Source organism: Podarcis gaigeae (assembly GCF_964106915.1).
Source record: "Podarcis gaigeae genome assembly, chromosome: 8".
Taxonomy (NCBI): domain Eukaryota; kingdom Metazoa; phylum Chordata; class Lepidosauria; order Squamata; family Lacertidae; genus Podarcis; species Podarcis gaigeae.
In genome coordinates, this window is record NC_139684.1 from 41,267,095 (window position 1) to 41,292,622 (window position 25,528).

The 25,528-nt window shown below is 45.7% G+C and overlaps 1 protein-coding gene across 3 annotated transcripts; it reads left to right on the forward strand.

The window, feature by feature from the left end:
* The first annotated feature begins 1,325 nt into the window (after window positions 1-1,325).
* LOC310851915 (thyrotropin-releasing hormone receptor-like) lies at window positions 1,326-22,295 on the forward strand. Of its 3 annotated transcripts, none has more exons than XM_083754584.1 (5): window positions 1,326-1,688; window positions 6,030-6,531; window positions 7,424-7,859; window positions 11,041-11,658; window positions 21,398-22,295. In XM_083754584.1, the coding sequence occupies exons 2-4, from the start codon at window positions 6,071-6,073 to the stop codon at window positions 11,452-11,454; spliced, it is 1,311 nt and encodes a 436-aa protein (XP_083610710.1). In that variant the 5' UTR covers window positions 1,326-1,688; window positions 6,030-6,070; the 3' UTR covers window positions 11,455-11,658; window positions 21,398-22,295. The 3 variants fall into 3 exon arrangements, with proteins under 3 accessions (XP_083610710.1, XP_083610708.1, XP_083610709.1); XM_083754582.1 differs by lacking the exon at window positions 21,398-22,295 and adding an exon at window positions 13,877-14,119 and having other exon boundaries at window positions 11,041-13,632; XM_083754583.1 differs by lacking the exon at window positions 21,398-22,295 and adding an exon at window positions 13,877-14,119 and having other exon boundaries at window positions 1,326-1,684; window positions 11,041-13,632.
* Window positions 22,296-25,528: the final 3,233 nt, after the last annotated feature.

Here is a 25,528-nt window from a genome sequence, read left to right on the forward strand (position 1 = left end):
CACAGGGGTTCCCCAACCTGGTGGTCCCCACCACATATCTGGACTACAATTCCCATCATCCCTGACCACTGCTCATGTTGGCAGCAGCTGCTGAGAGTTGTAGTCTGAAGCATCTGAGGGCACTGGGTTGAATGCCATAATATACCACTAGTAGACTCAATCTCTGAATGTAGATTCTTATGTAGCCAACCCAGGTGCCAGAGCATAGGAGCCAACTCCTAGGGGCTATGGGAGCTTCAGTAAATAAAATATTTGAGGGGGCCGGGCCCCCACAAATTAGATGGGCAATACCATTTGAATGGTGTGTGCGCACTGCATCATCTCATTGGTTATGCAGGGCAGGGCTTACCTTGGCCCCCACAATGTTTTATTCAAGTTGTTACCCCTGTGCCAGAGAGGGGTATCAGCACTCAGTAGGCTTAGGAGAACTACAAGATCTGCAGGAGTACAGGCGGGCAGGTGGGCTCTGTTCTTCTCTTTGAAACAGTTTGCTCTGGAACTCCTTGAATAACCCAGGAGCTGATAGCAAGAAGGGGAAAGAGAGTGTCTCTCTCTTTCTGTCTGTCTTTCTGTGTGTAATTGATATAGTTTGCTTTCAAATATTAAGAAGGATGATTGGCAAAGACCTAAAATGACACATTTCTCACTGAATTGTATTCAGAGCCAGAGTAGCTATTTTTGCAAAGCCTAGGCAATTTGCTCAAGGTCACTGAGAGAATTTGTGGATGGACAAGGGCACTCAAGCCCTTTGGTAGATGCATCCATTCTGAAATAACTGTGTAGGCCAGACCCTACAAAGAGGTCAAAACACTGAATCCCCATATTGTCCACAGAAGATGTAACTGACGCTCTCTGTGTGTCCTAGAGAAGGTCACATATCAGGACTCATCAGTGGTTGCAAAATTCTGCCCTCAGAGATGGTTCAAGAGCAGGCGCCACCAAGCTGATGCCCTCAGCTTGGATGACAGCTCCTGATAGCATAGTCTAAGAGAGATGGCCTTGGAGAATCTCTGCCAGTCAGAGTAGACAATACTGGGTTAGTTTTACCAAAGGTCTGACTCAGAACCAGCTTCATATGCTCGACTTGGGGATGAAGATAATTCTGTAAAGCGGAGGTGGGGAACCTCAGGCTCTGGGGCTGAATGTGGCCCTCAAGGCTTCACTATCTGGCCCTCAGGACTCTCAGCAGGCCCCTCCCCAGGTCACGCCTCCTTTCTGGACTGGAGTGCTTTTCCACTTGGTGACAGCTGTCAAAATATCCCTCACTTGGCCAACAGAGCAAGCAATAAAAACAACTGATGAGCAGTGGCACTTTTTTTATTCACTCTTCCTACACTCCCTGATTGTGTGTTAAACAATGCTGATTGCAATTTCTCCCAGGGAAGCAACAAAGAGAGGGTCTCTCCTCTCATACCGTAGCCCTGCCAGAGTGGAGTTACATCAGCTGACAAAGGGTCCCCCTTATATCTGCCAGCAAAAACTGCATGAGCCACACAGAAAAGGGAGGGAGAGAAAGAGAGAGGCAGGCAGATGCTGTAGAAGAGGCAGGAGATACGAAGGCACTCCGGCAAAGCAGGACGGAGAGGAGAGGAGGTGAGGGACAGGGATGCTGCATGCCTTTAACTCTCCTTCCTCTGTTGCCTCCAGTCTCGTCCAGGATCTAAGAATGATGCAAAAAAAGAAGGTAAGTTTTGCAGGAAAAGTTAGTTCCCGGTTTTGTTTTGCTGTTTTAAAAACCAAGGCAATAGGTTTGGAAAGAGGGAGGAAAGAGGGCGATCTCCTGGATGGTTACTTGTCTGCTTTGGAGAAAGTCTTTACCAGACCATTTAAGGTGTTGCCTTATACCAAGCCAGGCAACTGGTTCATCTATCTCTGCATTGTCTTCACAGACTGGTAGCAGCTGCTCAGGGTTTCAAGCAGAGAGCATTTCCCAGCCCTACCTGGAGATCGAAACTGCATGCAATGCTGGTGCTCTGCTGCTGAGCTACAGCCCTTCTCCCTAAATGAGACGATCCAATAGATTTCAATGCGTAAAGGCATCTGCAGGGACAGGCTCAATTGTGGGTATAATTTGCCTATCCCAAAGAAAGAAGCAGAAAAGATCTTGGGATTCTTGAACGATATGGAGGAGGAGGAGCAGCAGCAGCAAACGGGTTTTAGGTGACAGGACACAGAGCCAACAAACATTAGCAGCCCTTTTGCAGTAAATGTTTGGGTAAAGCTGGTCGGCAAGGTAACCTGTCATGCTTTGCACCTTTAAGATGCCTTGGCAAACCATGGAGTTAATCTCCTATTAGAATTCTCCCCTTTGACACTTTGCTGGGAGAGACACCTTGAATGCATCCTTCCTGCATACTTTGCAAGGGTCACATTGAATGCAACCAGATCTGTGGCACACACATTGCATTCTCACCCAGGCTTCCTGCTTAAACCCTTCCTTCCTAATATTTTTTCAGGCATGTCGGAGTGGTTTATTTTTTCAACACTTGATTGTATGCTATGTTTAACAGCAAATATTACTTACCGAATATCTACAGAGGTCAAATAATAGCCTTCACAATAATGTTTCTTTTTTGGCAATGTGCTGGCTGTGCTGACCTGTCTTGATGAGGCTGTTTTCCCCCTCCCCCCCCCCAAAAAAGAGAGAAAAGGAGCAGAGAAGAATCCATCAACAGCAGGAAGGATGCCATTTGGGCAAATTAGGCCAATATAGGGTTAATGAAACTAAATGTTTGGCATCTTTTGATCCCATTCTTGTCTCTCCACCACTTCCATGTCCATCCACCCTTCTGATGACCACTCTGGGCTCCTTGGGGAGGAAAGGCAGGATATAAATTTAACAATAAATAAATAAATTGCTGGAAGACAAGGCAATGGTATGATTTCAGTGAGGATTCATGTGCCTGTGTCTCCCTTTCTCGGCCATGGCGTGTTATATCCAAAACTCACATTGTGGGCAGGTGGAGAGAATAATACAGGTTGCCGTGGGAATCTGTGAAGTGGCCGGTCACCTGGGTACCAGAGGAAGGGCAAAGATGACACAAGATCAAATGGGAAAGCCCAGAGGGCCAGGGTGTGCCTGTGGGAACGGGCTGGCATCTACTGATTTCAGCCATGTTTTGCGCCCTTAATGCTCAACAGCAGCAGAAAAAGGTTTCGTTAAGATCAGGGGGAAGCAGCCGCTCTGTTCAAATCCCTCCTCAGTACACACTGAGTGTAGCATGCTTCCAGATAAGGCAGCGTATCAGGGAAGGAGAGGCAGTAAGCAGAGAGAAAGAGAGAGCGGGGGAGCAAAGGAATGCATCAAAATCTAATAAACCTTCTGGCGGTAAACCGACAGAAGGTTTCTAAATTGGTCAATTTCCTGGGTTTTTTAAACGGATTAATCAATTCATTATTCAATTAAATGCAAACACATCAATGCACTGCAATGTTCCAGCTCAGGAGCACCAAGCATGGACCCCCTCACCCCCGGCTTCCCTTCTCTGGTGGTGGTAGTGGGCATCTCCAGGAGGGCAATCAGTATGCACAAGCCTGTTCCTCTGCTCTGATGGCTCTTGCTAAAATCAAGCTGATTGACTAGGTCAGTCAAGAGCTGCACTGCTCACTATATGTCTGGCAATTTTTTTGGCACATTCTTGCCTCCCCAACACTTCCATGCTCACCTATGCTTCTCACGGCTCCTTTGTGTCGTGCCTGGTGGGAAGGCAAGAATAGGCATTTCGTTATAACAAGGCAAACACTGAGGTTGTTATGGGTATACTCTGGAAGTAAAAAGCTCATCTTTAGGTTTATTTTTCATTGAAGCCGGTGGAAAAAGAAGGCGGCCCTGATAAAGTGTGAATGGCAAGGGGTCCTTTAAGAGCCCTGCCTCGCAGAGTCAGCGTTCGAGTCATGGCCCCTCTGATTCAGTGGGGGACCACATTTTTACCTGAAGGTAAAGGTCTATTTATGGACTGATCAGATTTCTATCTTCTCTTTACAGGCTAGTAAACAACAAAAGAGCAAAACAATACAATTTTTTTAAAGTATTAAAAGCTTTAAAAAGCAGTGACCCGGAAACTACAACTAATCCAGAATGTGGCAGCTAGACTGGTGACTGGGAGCGGCTGCCAAGACCACATAACACCGGTCTTGAAAGACCTACATTGACTCCCTGTATGTTTCCGAGCACAATTAAAAGTGTTGGTGCTGGCCTTTAAAGCTCTAAATGGCCTCGGCCTAGTATACTTGCAGGAGCGTCTCCAGCCCCATTGTTCTGCCCGGACACTGAGGTCCATCACCAAGGGGCCTTCTGGCAGTTGCCTTCTCGGTAGTGGCGCTCGCCCTGTGGAACACCCTCCCATCAGATGTCAAAGAAATAAAAAACCTATCTGACGTTTAGAAGACATCTGAAGGCAGCCCTGTTTAGGGAAGTTTTTTATGACTGATGTTTTAATGTATTTTCAATCTCTTGTTGGAAGCCACCCAGAGTGGCTGGGGAAACCAGTAATAAGTAATAAATTATTACAATATTATTATTATAGTGAATGACATCTATTAAAAAAAAAAACAACAGTCACATACCACCACAGCTAATAGTTTCAAGGTTACTTGGAATAGTATATTTTAGCCATAAAGCCTTGGGTGAATGGGAATGTTTTGAAATTGCTCCTGAATGTTAATAAAAAGGAAGGCAAACACATATCTCCAGGGAGGGCATTCCATAAACAGAGAACTGCCAACAATAAGACCCTGTCATGGGACAATGCCAACAAAGCAACAGCCAGTTAATTAGTTAACAGTGAAATCCTTTTAATGTTTACTGGGAGTTAAGCCCTGGGAGAATTATTCCCTTTTTTTCTGATGTTCAGGCTGCGGGTGAAATCTGGCTAAAACAGCACCAACCACACAGAATCAGCAGGCTGGAACAGGCTGGAAAGGGTGCAGAGAAGGGTGGCCAAATAACCAAAGGGATGGAGCAACTCTGCAATGAGGAGAGTTTACAAAATAAATGTGGAAGAGGGGTAATGATAGAGGTGTGAAAATTAGGCGTGGTATGTTTTGTTGTGCATTTAATGTTGTATTTTTAATTACTGTGCATTTTAAGAATATTGTGTAATTAGTTTCTATATATTTTTAAAACTGCTTAGAAGCCTATTTTGGTATTAAGTGGTATATAAACATAATAATAATCCCAATTATTATAATACCACACCACCAATATAAAAATGAAACAACTAACATACAAGGACCATAATACCTGCTAGTAGATCCAAAATATGGAAATACAGCAGTGACAACTAGCCCCACACACCAAATATGCAAGTGTGCTTTTATTGATAGCAGCAATGCTGTCATTTCTGCTGCTCTCTCCCCAACTTAAGCTAATACCAGCAAACCACACCTGAAACTCACTGCTGTCATTATCTGCTTTCTCCCAGTGCTGAGCTGCTAAACATTTTGCTGCCACCAGAAGACAATATAATATATTTTTAAAAATCAGAGTCTGATTCTCTTCCATGTACCCCAACAGAATTCTTAGGCCACATTCACACTATACATTTAAAGCCCTATGATACCATTTTAAACAGTCACTGCTTTTCCCAGAGAATCCTGGGAGCTGTACTTGCTAAGGGTGCTGAGAGTTGTTAGGAGACCCCTATTCCCCTCACAGAGCTACAGTTCAACAAGTTGCCTGTGAAGAGGGATTGAGTGTTATGCCACTCTGGGAACTGCACGTCTGGGAGCGGAATAGGGGTCTGCTAACAGTACCCGTAACAAACAAACAAAAAAAACCTCCCAGGATTTTTTGGGTGGTGATGGGAAGCCATAATATTTAAGGTGGTAACATAGTGCCACTTTAATGGTGTGAATGTGGCATTATAGAATCTAATTTAATTATACCTGCGGGTGGCACTGTGGTCTAAACCACTGAGCCTCATGGGCCTGCTGATCAGAAGGTTGGCAGTTTGAATCCCCGTGAGGGGATGAGCTCCTGTTGCTCGGTCCCAGCTCCTTTTTTAATTGTCTGATCTGTTTACTTTCAGGACTTCCCTGTCTGGCTAAAGGAAAGTGCTGATGGAGTTGAATGGGAATGAGGAGACCTTCCTCTGTGAAATCTGATTCTGTGCCTCTCTTGACCCAAACTTTCTTCGCTTTCATCCCAGCCATGGAGAACAGCAGCAGCAAATTTGACAGTCCCACCAACATATCCCTGGTAGGCAGCGATAGTCCAATGGATGTTCTTGAATACAAGGTAATCTCTGTCTTCCTGGTGTTGGGCATCTGCGGAGTTGGCATCATCGGCAACGTCATGGTGGTGCTGGTGGTCCTCACCACCCGTGAGATGAGGACTCCCACCAACTGCTACTTGGTTAGCCTGGCTGTGGCTGATCTGATGGTTCTGGTGGCTGCTGGCCTGCCCAACATCTCTGACAGCCTGGCAGGAACATGGATCTATGGATTTGCTGGGTGTCTTGGCATCACCTTCTTTCAGTACTTGGGCATCAATGCATCATCCTGCTCCATCACTGCCTTCACTGTGGAAAGGTAAGAAAAGGTTCTTAGGAGTAGCTCCGTTCTACTAGACCAGAGGTATGCAATGTGTTGCCCTCGAGATGGTGTTGGACTCCAACTCCCACCAGCCCCAGCCAGCATGGCCAATGGCCAGGAATGATGGGAGTTGTAGTCTAGCAACATCTGGAGAACCACAAGTTCCACACCCCCAATTTAGACCTTAGAGCAGGGATATCCATCTGTTTTATTTCTATCTTAAATTTATATGCCGCTCTTTGTCAAAGGACCACAGAGTGGTTAACAACACAGAATTAAACAGTGCACCCAGATAAACTTTAAACAGCAGCAGCCTAAAAAGTAAGGGAGGAGGAAATCAGTCTAAGATGCAAAAACAATGCACAAGTACACAATCTTCTCTCTATGTAAAAGTAGCTCTTGATCCCCACCCTCAGAGAAAATGACAGCCCCTGCCAGGTATCACCTGGGAGCTTTTCTTTCTCTCCCAGTCTCTCCCCCAGGAGATCTTCATATCCCTGCCCATCATTCAGGGTATTTCCATCCTCATTCTGCCACTTCATACAGATGTGGTCCTTGGCCCCCAGTGGCATTGGACCATCACTGGGCAGCCTGCTGCCTACTGCCTGAACAGCTTCTCTCTCCATCTTGAAACGTGCCCTTTGGGTGGGTCTGATTTGCCTGTTTCTATGCAGTGGCAATTAATTAACATTACCCCAAATCAGTGTTAAACAATAAGTGGCATCCCATGTAGGGCAAGTGTGTGTGGCTTAGTCAAAGCAACCTGGCAAGTTGAATGGGGAGGCCAGGTGGGCCCCTGAGGCCCATGGCTTAGAGATTCCCCACTGCTGTTTCAGCACAGTGTTATGTCTTTACTCACATATAACTTCCTCCTTTTCATCTCTGCCAGGTACATTGCTATCTGCCACCCAATGAAAGCGCAGACAATGTGTACGGTGTCACGGGCCAAGCGCATCATCACCTTTGTCTGGATCCTCACCTCAGTGTACTGCACCCTGTGGTTCTTCCTGGTGGACATTGCTGTCAACAAAAGCCAGCAGCTGGAGTGCGGCTACAAGGTCTCCCGCAACCTCTACCTGCCCATCTACCTCCTCGACTTCGCCCTCTTCTTTGTCACCCCTTTGCTCCTCTCCACAGTGCTCTATGGTCTCATTGGGAGGGTCCTCTTCCGCAGCCCCATCCCACACCAGCCCACTGCCTGCACCCAACGCTGGCAAGACCAGAGTTGCAAAGTAAGGATCGGCAAAGAGAGGAATGGCACAGAGGCCAGCCGGAGCAAGGCCAGCGGCTCAAGAACCAGAGTTCCCGTCTCCTCCAGGAAGCAGGTAACGCAAAGCCCTCTGGAGATTGCCAGGTGCTGTCAAGTTCAGGCCAATGGGCAGGCAGGTTCAGCTTTTTTGGGGGGGCTGGGGCTGGAGAGAACAGTGTCATGCTGGCAAGAGGTCCTAAAGCTCAGCAGTGTATTCTATGATTGACACAATCATAGTGTGTCAGTGGCGAATTTGTTCTGGACCGTCCACACATCATTTTGCTCTCTTATTTGTTCTGTGATGCTCCCCCAGTGTTATTGACCGATGGATTAAATATATTTATATCCTGCCTTTCTCCCAAGATGGGATTGAAGGCAGCTTACATTTAAAATATTGATTATAAAACAGAAAAATAAAAACAAACTAGTTAAAAACAAAAATTAAAACCCTTTTAAAATGAGGATCTTTGCATCCAGATAGGTTCATATAGGGAGATACATTACTTCATTATTGCTATCTACTGTAAAAGGGCATATTTGCATGACAGCACAACAAAAGTGGGACAAGTAAAATAAACTGGAATGTTTATAAGATAAGAAGGTAGAGGATTTCAAAGGAAGGTTATGGGGCTTGCACAGACTGGAAACCAAGCAGTATGTCTGGAACAAAGCTTTTGCAGGTGGAAAGAGGATTGAAAGTGGAATTGCATGTGACCACCCCAATACCATCATGAGCACAAATCATGATGAATGTGCAATAAAGGGGGGGGGGGTTTGGAGGGACCCATAGATAGCCTTGCAAGCCTAAAGTCTGCCCGGCCCTGATCTTTGGTGAGGTAGGGATATAGAACTGCAAGAAGCTGTCATGTAAAATACACCCGCTGAAATCACCTTTTTAACCCATCTATTAAAGATGCGGGGGGGGGGCTGTGCTCCCATCCTCCCTGATTTAGCAGCTCTAATCTGTGGATAGACCCAGCATCCAGATTGCACCTTTCCACCCACTGCTGTAGCCTCCAATTGTTTCCCTGGCTTATTTTACCTCCCCTCTCAGTTCTTAATTAATACCAATGCTCTGATTAATGTTAATATTTATAAAGCACGCCTTCAGAGAAAATGTAACAAGGTGTTGTACAGCATAAAACCATGATACAAAAGTAGCAATAGTAAAAACATAAATAACTTATCAATAAAAAACAGTTGATTTAAAAAACCACACAACCCAGCACATTCCAAAACCCTGTCCGAACGATGCAGTTTTTAAAACATGTCCGAAAGAAAGCAGAATTGACTTTTGGTCAGGATTGGCTGACCAGAACTCAGGGACACAGTGGGCCACCAAACGTGTCTCATCGGAAGATGTTGGTTGCCTATATGGAGCCTAAGGAATCAGGATGTGCTTCTGGGCATGTGCAGAATGCATTTGCTTCCCCGACTAACAAACAAATAAATCCCAAGCTGAGCAGGGAGGGACGAAGGGTTTCTAAATAGTAACGTGAATTTCCAAGCAGATCCAAGTCCTTTTAAAAGAATCACTCATATGATGTGTCACCTTCCCTTTGCCAACATTTGTCTTGTTTGGCATGCCAACACGTTGGCTTTGCATGGAATTGAATTATCACCACCGCCGTCTGCCAAGCAAGGAGCCAGAAGCATTCTCAGAGCCTTCAACATTGCACGGTGGCGATGGCTTTGACACTGTTTTGTTTTAATTCTTTGGAAAGAGTCCTGGTACGAAAAGGGCAGGCTGAAAAGAGAATTCTAAAGTGAAGCTGCACAATAGACGGTGCCGCTCCCACCCCGCAAAACCAGGGCTGATGATGGCTCTGGGAAAATCTTCTCTTGTTCCTACCTGTTCGTTGGTGGATTTGTAAAACTGCTCAACATCCAGAGAAATACTGAGCGGTTTAGAGAAATATATATATATATATATATATGCAGGTTTTGGTGTCCTCGGGTGTCTTCCCGTGTAAAAGTTGGGGTGTCTAGGCGACGTTTCGACGAGGTCTCACTCGTCATCTTCAGGCTGGTGCTTTCGGCTTCTTGTTACTGGAACAGAGCGGGATCTCAATGTTTGAGTTCCTATAAATACTGTAGAGGGGGTGTGGTGTCTAGCCTCCAATGTTCTGGGCAGAGAGGAAGTTCCCAGGCTAGTGTGCCTTTTCTTCTTTTGTTCCTTAATTACTTGAGAGATACCTTGAGTGATTTCTTGAGTGATATCCTGAGTACCACTTAGGTGGGTCATTAGGTGTGGATTAGTTGCTAAAGTCTTTGTGTCTTGACCTCTTGAACAGCCATCTTCTCAGGAAAACTCTTCACAAAGTTCAAGAGGTCAAGACTGACTTGGATTATTATTATTTTTAACTGAATGCTTTGCAGCATGCTGCTTCCCACAGTAGCCAAAAGATGCTTTCAGGATGCCCTCCAGCAGAGACACAAGAGGAAGAGCCATCTCCCTTGTTGTTGCTCCCCAGCAAATAGTATTGTGAGATAGACTGCCTCTGAAAAGAGAGGCTCCATCCAGATTTTATAGCAAATGGCCATACAGTGGATCTCTCCTTCTCTGTGAGTTTGTCCCATGCCCTTTTTATTTGCTCATATCTATTTATTAAAATTGATATACTGCTTAATTGCAAATAAATAAATCTGAAAGTGATTTACAAAAAGAATAAAACAATGAGATTATCAGTAAAAGGAACTATTTAAAACATTCAAAACTAATTAAAATCTACGATAAGCTAAAAATCAGTTTTATTCATGCATTTAAATTGAGCATTTAAAATCCAGGTGCAAGAGTCAAATTAAGTGTCATGACTATCCTGAGACCACAATACACTTTGGGTATCTTGCAGTTATGCAGCACAAGTAAATCTGTATCACATGCAAGGGAAGTGCCACCATCTCCTTCAAACCTGAAGGACCTTCAAACCTATAGAGTCTCAGTACGGTTCAATTACTGCACAGATATCCATCATCTGCCAAATGCAGGTTGCTCTTAAATGCCCATTAAACATACAAGGTGACAGAAAATTTACTTTTGCTGCAAAAATCTTGTCAACACGAAGAAAATGTATGCAATATAAAAATGGCCTGTCTCATTCCTATGCCTTTCTGGAACAGATCCTGGCAATATGTAGAATTGGTGTAGAATTTTCTATGACATCCCAAACAGGCAAGCAAAAGGAAAAAGCAACTGAAAACCTGCAACTTGTTAAAGACATCCAAGCCACCTCTCTCTTTTTTTGGCTCCTCTGCAGGTGACCAAAATGCTGGCCGTGGTGGTGGTCCTCTTTGCCCTCCTCTGGATGCCCTACCGGACTCTGGTGCTGGTGAACTCCTTCATGGAGCGCCCCTACCTGAACCGCTGGTTCATCCTCTTCTGCAGGGTCTGCGTCTATGCCAACAGCGCCATCAACCCCATCATCTACAACCTCATGTCCCAGAAGTTCCGCCTGGCCTTCAAGAAGCTCTGCAAGTGCAGGAAGGTGGAGCAGCAGCCAAGGCACAGATTCTATGCAGCCTCCAGCATGAAGAAGGAACCTGATGCCCACCCGCATGGGGACATCAAGGCTAAGGGGCCATCGTCCCCAGGAGGAGGCGAAGAGGAGGACTTGCCTGCTTTGGAGCAGGTGCCTACAGCTGAGAAGGAGCCGTATTTCAGCGTGCTCTAAATGCCCCAGTTCCCCTTGCCTTGCTCCTTTCTCACTTCCCAGTAAAGGACTTGCTTTACTTCTCCTAGTAAACTAGATCTATAGGAAGGGAGGAAGCTGACTTAGACCAAGTCAAACCACTGGTTTATCCAGCTCAGAATTGCCTACACTGACTCGGTTTCTACCTGGAGATGCCAGGGATTGAACCTTCTGCATGCAAAGCAAGTGATCTCACTGAGCCATGACACTTCCTTTAAATATAATAAGATCTCATGGTTCTTGTTTAAATAGGAAGAGAGGCATTTGCTTCTACTGAGTCAATCCGTCTCAGGATTGTCTTCACTGGCTGGCAGAGGCTGTCCAGGATTTCAGACTGGCGACATTCCCAGCCCTATGGGGAGATGCTGGGGAATGGGCCTGGGACCTTCTGCATGCCAAGCTGGTAAGCTATGGTAACTGTGATATAGGAAGTTGTCTTACTGAGTCAGACCCATAGCCCATCTAGCTCAGTCCTGTCTATGCTGACTGACAGTGGCTCTTCAGGAGATAAGGCAGGAGGCTTCTCCAGCCCTGCCTGGAAATGCCAGAATCAAGTCTGGGACCATCTGCAGGCAAAACTGGTGCTCTGAGAAACCCCCGAGCTATATTTCAGGAGCCCAAATCAGGGTTCACCCACCATTTTGAACAGAATTGTGTTTCTGACTCTGGGAAGGAGTTTGTCAGGGCTGGAGCCCTGCTACGAGTTCTGTACTCAGGACCTAAAGGATGCTGGGCCATAATCAGGACTGTGTACCAGCTCCACCCCAAGAGCTGCAAGGGGACAGACCACACCAGCCAAGGAAGCCTCTTGGCAGTGAGAGGCCAGGGCAAGCCAGCTGATGCTCTTGGACCCCTATAAAAAGCTGGCATCTTAAGCTTGTGCACAGGTCTAAGCTGAGTACCTAGAGACAGTACATTTCCCCTTGCTGCCCAGGTATGAGAAAGCTGCAAATGGGGGAAGAAGAAGGCACAAACCCCTCCTTGAATAGGGTCACTCCATAGTCCACTGACCATGACTTGCTTTGCTTTGGCCTCTTTGATATACAGGAGAGAGAGAGAGAGAGAGAGAGAGAGAGAGAGAGAGAGAGAGAGAGAGATGATAGATATTTCTCCTTTTTATTTGCCTTGCTGCTCCTGAAGCAAGGGACAAGGTGTGCTTAACTCTCTCTGCTCCCATCTCCCTCAAACTGGTGCCCTCCAAAGGTTTGGGGCTCCAGTTTCCATCAGTCCCTGCCAGCATAGCCAGTGGTCAGGGATGCTAGTGATGTGTCATGGGCATCCCAGGTTGGGAAAAGCTGCTCTCAAGGCTGCAGACAGGTTGTGCTGGAATTATCTTGCTAGTCTTACAATGGGCAGAAACACAGTTGCATCACAGGCCTGAATTGTGATTCCTACATGACAGGGGGGTAGGTTGGATGACCCTTTGGGGTTCCTACAATTCTATAAGTGCAAAGTCACCCAGAAGGTGCTCAGTTCAACAGGGACAAGCTGTCTGAAACAGCCTCATCTAAACCTTTGCAACTAAGCCTTTGAACTGATATGTACCCTTTTCCACCCACATTTAGGAATGAGTCAAGGGTGGCCTTTAAGAAAATGTTTTATGAGATATTTGGTGACTTGAATTGGGTAACTACTGGGCATAGCATTGCATGGCAACAGACACAGAATAAAATATTACAAGGCTTCAGTGGTGGACTGTAGCATCCATTGGGGGGTAGGGGCAGGTGCCCTGGTACCACCCACATGTTGCTGGACCACAATCCCCATCAGTCTCAGCAAGAGATGATGGGAATCGTAGTCTAACATCTGGACGACCTCACATTGGCTATTCTGGATCAGGGGGAAGGTGTACACATGATGGTGGCAAAGTAGACTCTGGAAAGTAAACACTATTGTGCAAGTTGCTGGTGACTCATTTCTGCTCACTTTGAGCTATGTGGCTAGGTTCCCCTTGGCACTGGAGTAGGACACAGCAAAGGAACCATCCAGCCAAGGACAGGCAGGCTTTATAGAGCTGCCCCAGCAGCTTGTGCAAACCTAGCTGGGGCAGCAGGTATTTTCAGTGCTGCTGTCTGCCCAGGGTCCTAGTCCCTGGATTGGAAATATGACCACCCTGGGACCTGCTGGTGAAGGGAGGGTAATAAAATTAAATATACAGTGGTACCTCGGGTTAAGTACTTAATTCGTTCTGGAGGTCCGTTCTTAACCTGAAACTGTTCTTAGCCTGAAGCACCACTTTAGCTAATGGGGCCTCCTGCTGCTGCCGCGCCGCCGGAGCACAATTTCTGTTCTCATCCTGAAGCAAAGTTCTTAACCTGAAGCACTATTTCTGGGTTAGTGGAGTCTGTAACCTGAAGCATATGTAACCTGAAGCGTATGTAACCCGAGGTACCACTGTAATTAGAATGATGATAATGATAATGCAAACATGCCCAGGCTAGAAGAAGGGTGTGTGTGATGGGACAGGGAAGGAAGCACTGGCTCCACCTTATAGAAACAGTCAAACCAACAGCTAGAGGATGAGCAGCAGCCTTATAATTGGAAATCTCCACAGCCCATGAAACTTTGAAGCCCTTCATATAGCATGGGAGGAAAGCTAAACAAAATAGATAAGTATTTCAGAATTTGGAGAGTGTCACCAGGCAAAGACTGTACAGAGAGAGAGGTGGATAAGAAAGAATGGAACAGCAGAGCGTGTATAAGACTTAATTAAATGAGGTGGAAAAACAATTATCGTTTGAAACTTGCATTTCTGGGGTTGAAAAGAGGTTGGAACTTTGTGCAGGAATAACATCCTCACTGGGTCTCCTCTAAAACCCAGAGGCAGACTCAGGATTCTGAGGGAACCTGAATTGCTGTAATTTGCTGTCCACCTCTTAAGAGAAAGTTAAACTGGCAAACAAGTTCATGGAGGAGAGGGCTATCAATGGCTGCTAGCCAAGATGCCTATGTTGGAGGCTGAAGATGCCTATGTTCTGCCTCCACTGTTGGAGGCAGAATGCCTATGAATGCCAGCTGCTGGGAATCCCAGGTGGGGAGAGGGCTCTTGTGCTCCGGTCCTGCTTGCATCTGGGTGCCCACTGTCAGAACAGGGTGCTGGACTAGATGGGCCTTAGGCCTGATCCAGATGGCTCATCTTATGTTCTAAATGACCACCCTGTCTTGAGATCACAGTCAACAACAAGTGGAAGGTGGGTGTTCTTGAAAAACTAGGGAACCACTGGGAACAACCTGTCCCATTGCTTAATTTCAAAAGAGTAACGCTGCAGAGTAAAAAATGAAGGAAAGCATCAAAGGATGCCAGGGAGAACAGTTTTTTGTTTTTAAGTTTGCTAACAACTACTCTTTGTCAATGGGATTTCCCCACCTCTTTCAAAACAGAAATGTTCATCTCTCATTGTCTGCTTTCTGTCCTTTGGTAAGGATCCCCTGCCCCCATGCAAATAAATCCAAAGACTCTCAGAATATTCTCCCAACGGTTTCTAAAATGTCAGTCTTCAGACCTACCAAATCAAAACAGCATTAAGCAGGCTGGCTCCAACTCGGTAGCTACAGCTGATGAGCAATTTATTCCTCCCAGGCATAATTCAGTATGGAAGTTCAAAAGAAAAATCACTTATTTACACCTCCTTCCCACATGACTGGAAAGAGACAGAGAGTGCTAGCTTATGGTCTCCAGCTCAAAGTTGATTTCTGTTGCCACACTCGTGTGTGAGCTTTATTTGAAAATGTATAATGCTCTTTAATCTTGGTTATTGTAGGCCAAATGATTTATGCACACTAAATATGCGAAGTGAGTTCTCTTTCTCTTCTCATTGCATAGATGAACATATCATCTTAGAAACGACCAGTATGATTCGCTTTCTATTGCTCCATTGGTGGGGATGCAGGGGAGGTGCGCAGCTTGTTGTGTGGCAATGGAAATCTCCCCTGGCTTTAGGACTGCTCCAGCAAAATTGGGACCAAAATTGTAGCCAAGTGCTAAACTAGTTATGATGATGTTAACTGTGGTTAATTAGATGAGTGTAATGAATGTAAACTTTTTTTTTTTTGGTCATGTAAATATCAGCCACCAGGAAATCTGAACAATGTCAAGATCATGAGGATTATTCTTTTTAAAAAATATTTTATTATTGTGGAGGAAAAGTGGGAAATAAATGCAATAACAAACAAACAAACAAACTCCCATCATCCCCAGCTAGCATGGACAAGGGTCAGGGAAGAGGAGAGTTGTAGTCCAACAACATCTGAAAGTCATCACTATGGCTGCATTGAGGACATCCTGCTTTAGTCTATCCATTTTCAATGCCAGAGTGCTCCAGGCATATCTTTAGGACAGGAGCCACAACAGAAAAGGTCCTGCCTTGCTCACCAATGCTTATTTTGTCTTGCTTGAAAAGATTTCTAACCTGTCTTTCCACGAGTAGCTCTTCAAGGGAACTAATTTGTTTTTGTATTATTATTTATTATTATTATTATTTATTGGATTTATCTACCACCCATACCCAAAGGTCTTGGGAAGGCGGGGAATACATATGGAAAATCTAGTTTTCAGGGTTAGTGTTGTCTTGGGAAGAATGCCAGGGGAATCTACAACACCTGCAGGAGAAAGAGGAATGTGAAGTTTGCTAGAACCAGCACAAGCTGAGCCAGCCCCATGTCAGACTCAGCACAGCGCCCACATTTCAGCAAGTTCAGAGAGTAATTGGGTGTATAATAAACATGCTTACTATGACAATCCACATAGGTTAGCCCAGTGGTGTGGTGGAGCAGGAACAGGAACAAGGAGCACCAAGGTAACTGATGGATGTTCCTTGCTCTGGCAAGTGGATGAGGTGATGATAAGGCTTTCAAGCTTTGCTATTGTTTGTGACATGTAGAGGAAGAGAAAGAGGAAAATAATCAAGCAGAGGTTGGGTACTACTTCTTCTTCTCTTCAGTTGTGTTCTGACTTCAGCCCAGCTTAAAAGGTAACACTTCTTTGTAAGACTGTATCTTGAATTAAAAGCTAAAGGTTTCATTTCAGGTGGCTGAAGACCTTTTGCTAAAGATAAATGCATTTTACAAGCTGAAACTATACACAACCAGAAGGACCACTGAGTCCAACGGAGCTTACTCCCAGGAAACTACAGGATTGCAAGCATGCCAGATGACGCCACTTATAATAGAAGAATGTTAGAAGATCCTGTCTGCTGCATCAGGCCAATGGTCCATCTAATTCAGCATCTCACAGCAGCCAACCAGAGGCCCCAATAGGAAGCCTGCAAGCAGGACCCGACTGCAACAGCAATTCTCCCCACTTGTGATAGGTATTCACATTGCTTCTGATTTTAGAGATGACATAGCCACCATAAATATTTCATTTTGTTTCCAAGACAATTTCTAGCCTGCTCTTTGGCATATGATTCCAGGACAAGCTGCAACACAATAGAACAGTAACACAACAACACAGCAATAAAAGCAAATCAACATAACTCATAAAAGCAAATAAAAACCCAACATCATTAAACACACCTGGGGAGCCACAACCAGAACTCATCACTTGTAGCTGCAACAGAATTCCTAACTGCGCCCCCTGCCCAAAACACAGGCATACTGGTGAGTTTTCATCTGGCTCTAAAATGACAAAATTCTCTGTGCCAGTTGTCCTGGGGTTTAAATGTTACTGAACTACAACTCCCATCATCCTTAGCCAGCTTAGCCAATGGTCAGGGATGATGGGAGCTGTTGTTTAACAAAATCTGGAACTCCATGGTTAAAGAACACTGCTCTGTGGGAAGGGGGTTCCACAGGTGGGGTTCCATCAGACAGGAAGTCCTATTATATGTCCATGCTTAATACTATTCTCCCAACAGAAGGTAGTTGAGCTCCAAATTGCAAACCACAGAGCGGCTGGTGCAAGGAGACGTGGGCATTCTGGTATTTGAGTTCCAAGGGCTAGTAGCTACAGATAGCTTGACCCCCTATGGATTTGCCTAATCCCCCTTTAAACCCATCTGGTTTGGTAGCCACCATGACATTTTGTTGCCAAGTGCATCACACTTCTTAAAGGCCATTCTAAAAACGAAGGGTTTTTACACTGCCTTCTAGAACATCCACACAGCTGGGCTCAAGGGAGACGGGAAGAAAAAGTGCTGCTACTGCAGTAAACATTGGCAGTAGGCGAGCTCAGGCAAAGGGCACCGGGGCCTGAAGGCCAGCAAGGAACTGCTCCTTTGGCATTTCGAAAGGTGGAAGGAGTGTTTTTGAAAAAGCATTGCCATGGTTTGACAAAAACAGAATCCTTTGCTGAGAAAAGCTGTTCTAGAGGATTTTGCACTAAGTTACAGGCTCTGAGATGTCTCCAAGCTGGGTTTCCTGTTTGTTGGGTGTTAATTAGTGGGATGCACGAATCTTCTTCTGCAATTAACCTATAGCAGCCTCCCCTGACCTAGCACTCCCTAGATGCTTTGCCCTACAATTCCCATCTGCCACAGCCACAGCCAGCAGAGCTTACAGGAGGTGTATTCCATTTGATCCAGAACACAGTTTCCCTTTTTGAATTATGGTGCTGGAGGATTTTGAATTATGGTGCTGGAGGAGACTCTTGAGAGTCCCATGGACTGCAAGAAGATCAAACCTCTCCATTCTGAAGGAAATCAGCCCTGAGTGCTCACTGGAAGGACAGATCCTGAAGCTGAGGCTCCAATACTTTGGCCACCTCATGAGAAGAGAAGACTCCCTGGAAAAGACCCTGATGTTGGGAAAGATGGAGGGCACAAGGAGAAGGGGACGACAGAAGACGAGATGGTTGGATGGTGTTCTCGAAGCTACCAGCATGAGTCTGACCAAACTGTGGGAGGCAGTGGAAGACAGAAGTGCCTGGCGTGCTCTGGTCCATGGGGTCACGAAGAGTCGGACACGACTAAATGACTAAACAATAACACAGTTTCCCTACCAAATGAGGAAGACACCAAACTGCGCTTTTGTAGCAAGATCTGCCACTGGAAGCAGGATTTTGAAAAGACAATTCCCTACCATGAGCATTCAAACTCTTTGCTAAAAAAGTTAGTGGAAATGTTTCTCCTTGAAACAAGCAGCAAAGACGCACAACTGTTTCGCAGAAGGGTTTTAAAAAACCATTCTAATTACCAACAGCTGGGCAGGATATGTTTGTGGAAAATGTTCCAGGCTGAAAAGGTTTAAAAAATAATAACCAGAAAGTATTTACATGAAGCTAAAAACCATTTGAGACATTTCCTCACTACTTCCTCACCAACCCTTTAAATACTGTAATTTAGTGCTTCGTTTTCAGTAGGTCAAAAGGAAATTCCAGCTGGCTCGCTCCTAATGTATGCCCTGTTCTTCAGTCAGAAATGCCCTCAGAGTGGTTTACAAATGAGCAAAAACATCACGGTCCCTTCGCTGAGGCTTACAGTCTGAAAAGGCATGTCATGAAAGAAAAAAGGGATGAGGAGAGGAGAGGAAAACAAGCAAAATTGGCTACCAAATTATTGATTTTACAAGGTTCTATTTCACGACTGAAATGGGTTAAACCACAGAGCCTAGGACTTGCCAATCCGAAGGTCGGCGGTTCAAATCCCCACGACGGGGTGAGCTCCCGTTGCTCGGTCCCTGCTCCTGCCAACCTAGCAGTTCAAAAGCACGTCAAAGTGCAAGTAGATAAATAGGTACCACTCCAGCGGGAAGGTAAACGGCGTTTCCGTGCGCTGCTCTGGTTCGCCAGAAGCAGCTTAGTCCTGCTGGCCACATGACCTGGAAGCTGTACGCCGGCTCCCTTGGCCTATAGAGTGAGATGAGTGCTGCAACCCCAGAGTCGGTCATGACTGGACCTAATGGTTAGGGGTCCCTTTACCTTTACCTTTATTTCACGACCAGCTCAGATGGAAATGGGCTCTTCGTAGCTGAAAAAAACAGGACTAGAGACACAGCCTGGTGTTGATCCATCTGTTCCTGGAAGTGCTAGTAATGTAGCCAGAAGCTGTTGGCCTTACAGAGTGGGGCCTCAGCCTTCTGAGGTCCAGTTGGAATCTGCTGCCTTCTCATCTGTATCATAAGGTAGTCACAGATACCTTCATCATTCCATGTATTAACAGGCCAGAGAATAATATAATCAAAAGGTCTTCCACTTTGTCTGGTTCTCTACTCTGCACCCCAACACTTAGCATAATGCTTAGGCTCGGCTTGCCTGGCACATCCAAATCTGTGCATTACTGCCCAGAGGTGCTGGCACAAAGCTGCAAATGACAAGGCTGTGTGTGCTTTTCATTTACAGCCAGAAACAGGCAAAAGAAAATGAGTTGTCATACTGTCTCACAACCCCAATTAAGCAGAGTGGCTTTTCCTGATGAAAACTGTAATTAGCAGCTGCTGACGATGGCAAGAGAGGTAAGCCCAGTTGTATTGTGGTGCATCCAGTGGGGGCAGGGACAGAGAGGGTGGGTGGTCTGCAGCAAAACAGATTTCCATACAGAAGGGCTGTTATGTGTTGATGAAAGAGGCCCCTCATCACTCAGAGAGAACCAGCCAGCTCTGAATGTGTCCGCTCCAGGGATGGCACCCCCTCACAAAGTGTAATTATTTGCTTGTCACCACCGCCTGAGCCGTGGCTCTCGTGCGAAGTTTGAGTACACTCAGATAATCATTTCCCGTGTTAGCTGCCTGCGGAAGGCAGAAAGGCAGGGGTCATCCATGGTCAAGGATGCTCAGGAGCGGGAGGGAATGGCGGAGAGCATCACTTTGTGTGATCAGATCCTGCTTGTGTGTTTCCCACGGGATTCTTGGAGGCCACTGTGAGAACAGGATGCCGGACTTGATGGGCCCTTGGCCTTGATCCAGTGGGCTTTCCTTATGTCCTTACATTTTTTTTGTGAGCTTGGGACCAGGCTGTGACTTGATGCTTGATATTTCTTGAAGCATTGAGGGAGGACCCTGGACTGTTGCTTCCCAATGAGCTTAGCTGAGTTACACTGGAGTGACCTGCATGCATTGTGATAATATTCCAGTGGGGAGAGAAGTTCATATTTTGCTGCTCTTTTCTTCCTCTTATCTGCCCTTCACTACAAGGCCCCTGGGGGTGGTATGTGGGGAGGACAAAGATGGTGTGGATCAAGTCAATTTGCATCAGAATTTGCAAATATCAGATTCCTGGGAGGTCTGATCTCTATAATCCCTGCTGTGTGCACAATGCAAGTCATACAACAAACAACTTTAAGGGAGGGGGTATTGAAAAGAAAATTGTGTTGAAAAGAGAATGGCCCCTTTGTTGTGTTTTTATTATTGATGCTCCATTATGTGTTCTTAATGTTGTATACCACCCTGGGATCTTTTGATAAAAGGTAAAGGTAAAGGTACCCCTGCCCGTACGGGCCAGTCGTGTCCGACTGTAGGGTTGTGCGCCCATCTCACTTAAGAGGCCGGGAGCCAGCATGACAAAGCTGCTCTGGCGAGCCTGTACCAGTGCAGCACACGGAAACGCTGTTTACCTTCGCGCTATAAAGCGGTACCTATTTATCTACTTGCACTTAGGGGTGCTTTCGAACTGCTAGGTGGGCAGGAGCTGGGACCGAAAGACAGGAGCTCACCCCGCCGCGGGGATTTGAACCGCCGACCATATGATCAGCAAGTCCTAGGCACTGAGGTTTTACCCACAGCACCACCCGCGTCCCTTTTGATAAAGGATGGTATATAATTTGTAAAGTAACAACAACACCAGCAACAACAACAATAACAAATAATAATAATAATAATAATAATAATAATAATAATAATAATAATAATATACAGACACGTCCTTTGGCCTTCAGGGGTGCTATAGATTCATGTCAAACCAGCCCCTGTGTCATACTGTCATACTGTTGTTGTAACTCAGTATTGAGCGTTGCTTATTAAGACTTCTCTTATTCTGAATTCAATAACTTTGCAGAGCGACCCAGGGAGGATTTCCTCAGGGATCCTGATGGCAGCTGTGACTGTTGCCCTCCCATCAACTGGTTCAGTTTTTATTCCTGGGAGCTTTCAAAGCTGAATCAGAAACTGGAACTGACCCAATGACAAGGGACATGTCCCAGTCCCCAGAGCGTTCCAGTGACAGAATAAGAACCTGAACCAAGCACATCATGTCTCCTCACCTTCCACAAAGCACATGAAACAACAAACCTGACTGAAATGCAAGAATGCACATTCACATTTGATGCCAAAGTGTTTATGGTTGCTTTCTTTCACAACAGCCCTGTGAGGCAGATCCCCTGCTGTCCCTATTCTTGAGGGAAGTGAGACTGACAACACAAGTGAGGCTGACAACGTAAGCTCACACCATGAATCCCTGGCATTGCAGAATTCCTGGCAGAAATGAAGCTCAAAGCCAAGTCTAAAGCAAAGCAAATTCTGTATTTCATCACCTTTGTTGTGTTTTCCTTCCCAACAAACTCGTGCAGTCGATCTTGGCTGCTCCCATTTTACTAATGTGAAGGGGAAACTGATCCTGTGTGTGTGTGAGGGGGGGGTAGTTTATAAAAGAAAACCAGCCAAACCATTTCCTTTGCTAAGGTAATGACTTTGGAGTACTGTGATTAACAAATCCAAAGAGGTTGCCACGGAAACAAATGGGTGGGTCTCCGCCCCCTCACCTGGCTGGTAGGTAGAAGAACAACAGCCAGAGTTGGAAGGGGAGGATAGATGCTAGAACCTGGAGAGAGAGAGACACACATAGACATTTGCTCTGCACTGGACTTTGGGGCTCCCCTGGAAAACTAAAGGGGAAGCAAGCTCTATTAGGGTGCTAATGCTGTGAGCCCACCATCCTGTATTGAAGTTGTATATATGTGTAAATAAAACGATCTATTCTATCCACTGCCATCTCCACTGCCTTCATTTCAAGGAAAGTGAACCTCAGGTAAACACAGGCACCCCTGGAATCTCTCACTGCTTGGAGAATGGGGTAGCAATTAAAAGGTAAAAGACCCCTGGACAGTTAAGACCAGTCAAAGGGGATATGGGGTTGTGGTGCTCATCTCGCTTTCAGGCCGAGGAAGCTGGTGTTTGTCCACAGACAGCTTTCCAGGTCATGTGGCTAGCATGACTAAACTGCTTCTGGTGCACAGAGGGCCCTGGTGAGTGCCAGAGCACATGGAAATGCCATTTACCTGCCCGCTGCAGCATTTCCTATTTATCTACTTGCACTGGTATGCTTTCAAACTGCTAGGTTGGCAGAAGCTGGGACAGAGCAATGGGAGCTCACCCTGTTGTACAAATTTGAACTGCTGATTTTCCGATCACCAAGTCTAAGAGGCTCAGTGGTTTAGACCACAGCACCACCCAGGTAGCACATAACAACAGTGGGTCAAGTCTAAGCCTGGACTAGCAAATTATGTCTGACTGAATGTACTAAACTAACAAAATAGCCAAATGGGCTGGGTTTGGGCAATAATCACCAAATATCAGGAATATCAGGTTGTCACACACACACATGACTTCATATCAAGTTAGACTCTTCTAAGTTAAAGTCTTTACATTTCTTTGATTGCTTCTGTTATTTTACTGCTCAGTACCTGCTATTTTACTGTATTTTAAATCAGCTTTATTATTACATTACTTTCTTCTTAAATTGCCACAAGCTGCCTTGGATTTGCAGTGTATAGCAAGGTGGTGTTTAAATGCAACACGGGACTTCCATTTATTGCAAGGAAAAGATGAAATGTCTGGGAGTTTGCAAAAGGGCATTTCAGAATCAACTTCGGACTGCCTGCCTGGGAGCTGCAGACAGCGTGGGCACAGAAGGGATGGCTGGCTGGCCAGCTGAAAGACAAGAGTGAGGGGAAGTAGCAAGTGCCAGTCCCTGGACACACAGGCTGTTGATGGACTTCATCTCACATCCCAGGAGCTGTCCTGTCCTAGCATGGCTCAAGGCTCTTGGGAAAAGCTGGGCTGAAGCAATGGCACTGACTGGTTCACTGGCAGGGTCACATCCAGAAGAAGAATAGAGTCATAGTCCAACAGAGCAGAGTCGAGCTTCCAGACAGTGGGTGCAAAGGAGCAGAGGTGCTCAGCAATAACACCACCAGCTACTACACCCAAAGCACCAGTGAGGTACAGATCCCTGCCATAGGCTTCCTGGATGATGTGAGGCTCCTTTCCAGAAGCTCCCAAGAGCTGCTGAAGTACTTCAGGGCATAGCCCCTCCCCACCAGCCAGTGAGCTGCTCCTGGGCAGGTATTACTGGGTCATATGCTTATTTTGGCAGTGGTAAGTGATGCAAGACTCATCCCTCCTGCTCTGCCCATTGATCATTCAACAAAAGAGTTGTGGTACTTCCTCATGATTCTCCTTTTCAGTTGCACATTGGAATTTCTTCTTAAGAATGGAGTAGGTGTGTTTGCCAGTGCTGCACCCCAAACAACGCTTACCTGTGCTTTGCAAATTAGGTACAACTTTGAGAGAGAGAGAGAGAGAGAGAGAGAGAGAGAGAGAGAGAGAGAGAGAGGTTATTCTGGTTCCTAAACTCAGGATTTTAAAGATAGGTAGGATATTTGGCTGGGTCTGCAAAAAGGAAATGTATGGGAAGGAAAGCATCCGTGAAGTGGGTGTGCAGCAGCTTGGATGACAGGATGCACAGAATATAAGCTATGGATGAGGAGCAGGGGAGGCTTGGAGGGCACTGAAGTCACGATCTGATATTGCCAAGCTGCCTTCTTAATTAGGGTGAGAAGGGGATTAGAATATTGCTTTCCCTAAATTATATGCCAAATTCTCCCATCAATCTCCAACTCTTCACTGTCATAATAAATTCATGGACAGTCCTAAACATGTATGCTAACCATCATTATTGAAGATCATCCTCTCTTCATTGTCTGATTTCTCCCCCCCCCCCCCGCCGAAGTTAGTGCTGAACCCCTCACTTTAATGCTGGAGGTGTGGGTGTTGGAATGATCTGTGCAATTGCCCTTCACATATTTATTCAGCACTCTTCTAGTCTGTTTTTTTAATTGTGCAAAAAGCCACAAATGGAGCAGATAAAACTTTCCAAGAAGGAGAACATTAAGGGGCAAAAGACAGGTATAGCCATCTGATTCTATATTCATATGGAAAGTACTGACATCAGACTCTCACTAGCATTGTGAAGGATGAAAGCATAGCTTAATGGAAGATCACAGGGAGCTTGCAGCACCATACCGCTTCAAAAGGCAGCTCTGTGGGTTGCTGTCCATGGTACTGAACTGCAAAGGATGGAGACTTGAGTTTTTCCAGACCACTGTTTTAACTGCGCATTAAGTCAACATACCTCACCGGCATTATTTATTACTTGTAAAAGTGCCCAACATGTGCTATGTGCTGTACAGAAATACAGGGCACAAACAAACTTTATTAAAACTATGAGACAAAAGGAGAGTGGAGTTAAAGGGAATGAAAGTAGTTATATAACTTTTTTAAAAAGAGGGGGTATACATCTATTGTACCCTTTTCCTAGCTAGCACACCTAATGCAGGGAGGAAAGCACTTCTTCAAGCACTGTTAAAAACCAGAACTAGCACACTAGCATTTAATCACTGCCTCTGTTTTTCCTGAAGGGAGATGCAAAAAGGCCTCCTTTACCGTGGCTGTTTGGCCACATCATTGTGGGAACTCTGAGTTTGATTCTTTATTGAATCTATAGCCCCCTGCCCTTAGTCAAAAAGGGCAGCTTGTGGAAATCAATATTAAGGCTGCCTCTGCACTCAAGGCTTATAGTCTGAAAAAACATGACATATAAGGAAAAAGGGATTAGGAGGGAGGGGGATAAAGCAAGCTCAAATAAAAGTTGTCAAGACACAGTTCCTATGATGCAGTTAAGAGCAGAAACTCTGCACCCCTGCCAGTGGTGATTCTGGGTGTCTTACTCTTGATACAGAGTGGCTTACCCCACCCCGACCCTGGAAGTTGTCTCTTCCCCAAGGATCCGGTAGCAGAGCAGGTGAAAGTGTCCAGACCAGCTCCTGTCAAAGAGCCTGAGTCTTTTGGCTGAGTGGTAGAGCATCTACTTGTATGCAGAATGTCCCAGTTTCAATCTTTGGCATCTCCA

Bases quoted from the DNA above. Each gene is read 5' to 3' on its own strand.
- LOC310851915 (XM_083754584.1), top strand. From the start codon at position 6,071: ATGGGAATGAGGAGACCTTCCTCTGTGAAATCTGATTCTGTGCCTCTC. The intron at 6,532-7,423 runs GTAAGAAAAGGT...CATCTCTGCCAG, and splicing joins ACTGCCTTCACTGTGGAAAG to GTACATTGCTATCTGCCACC. The intron at 7,860-11,040 runs GTAACGCAAAGC...GCTCCTCTGCAG, and splicing joins CCGTCTCCTCCAGGAAGCAG to GTGACCAAAATGCTGGCCGT.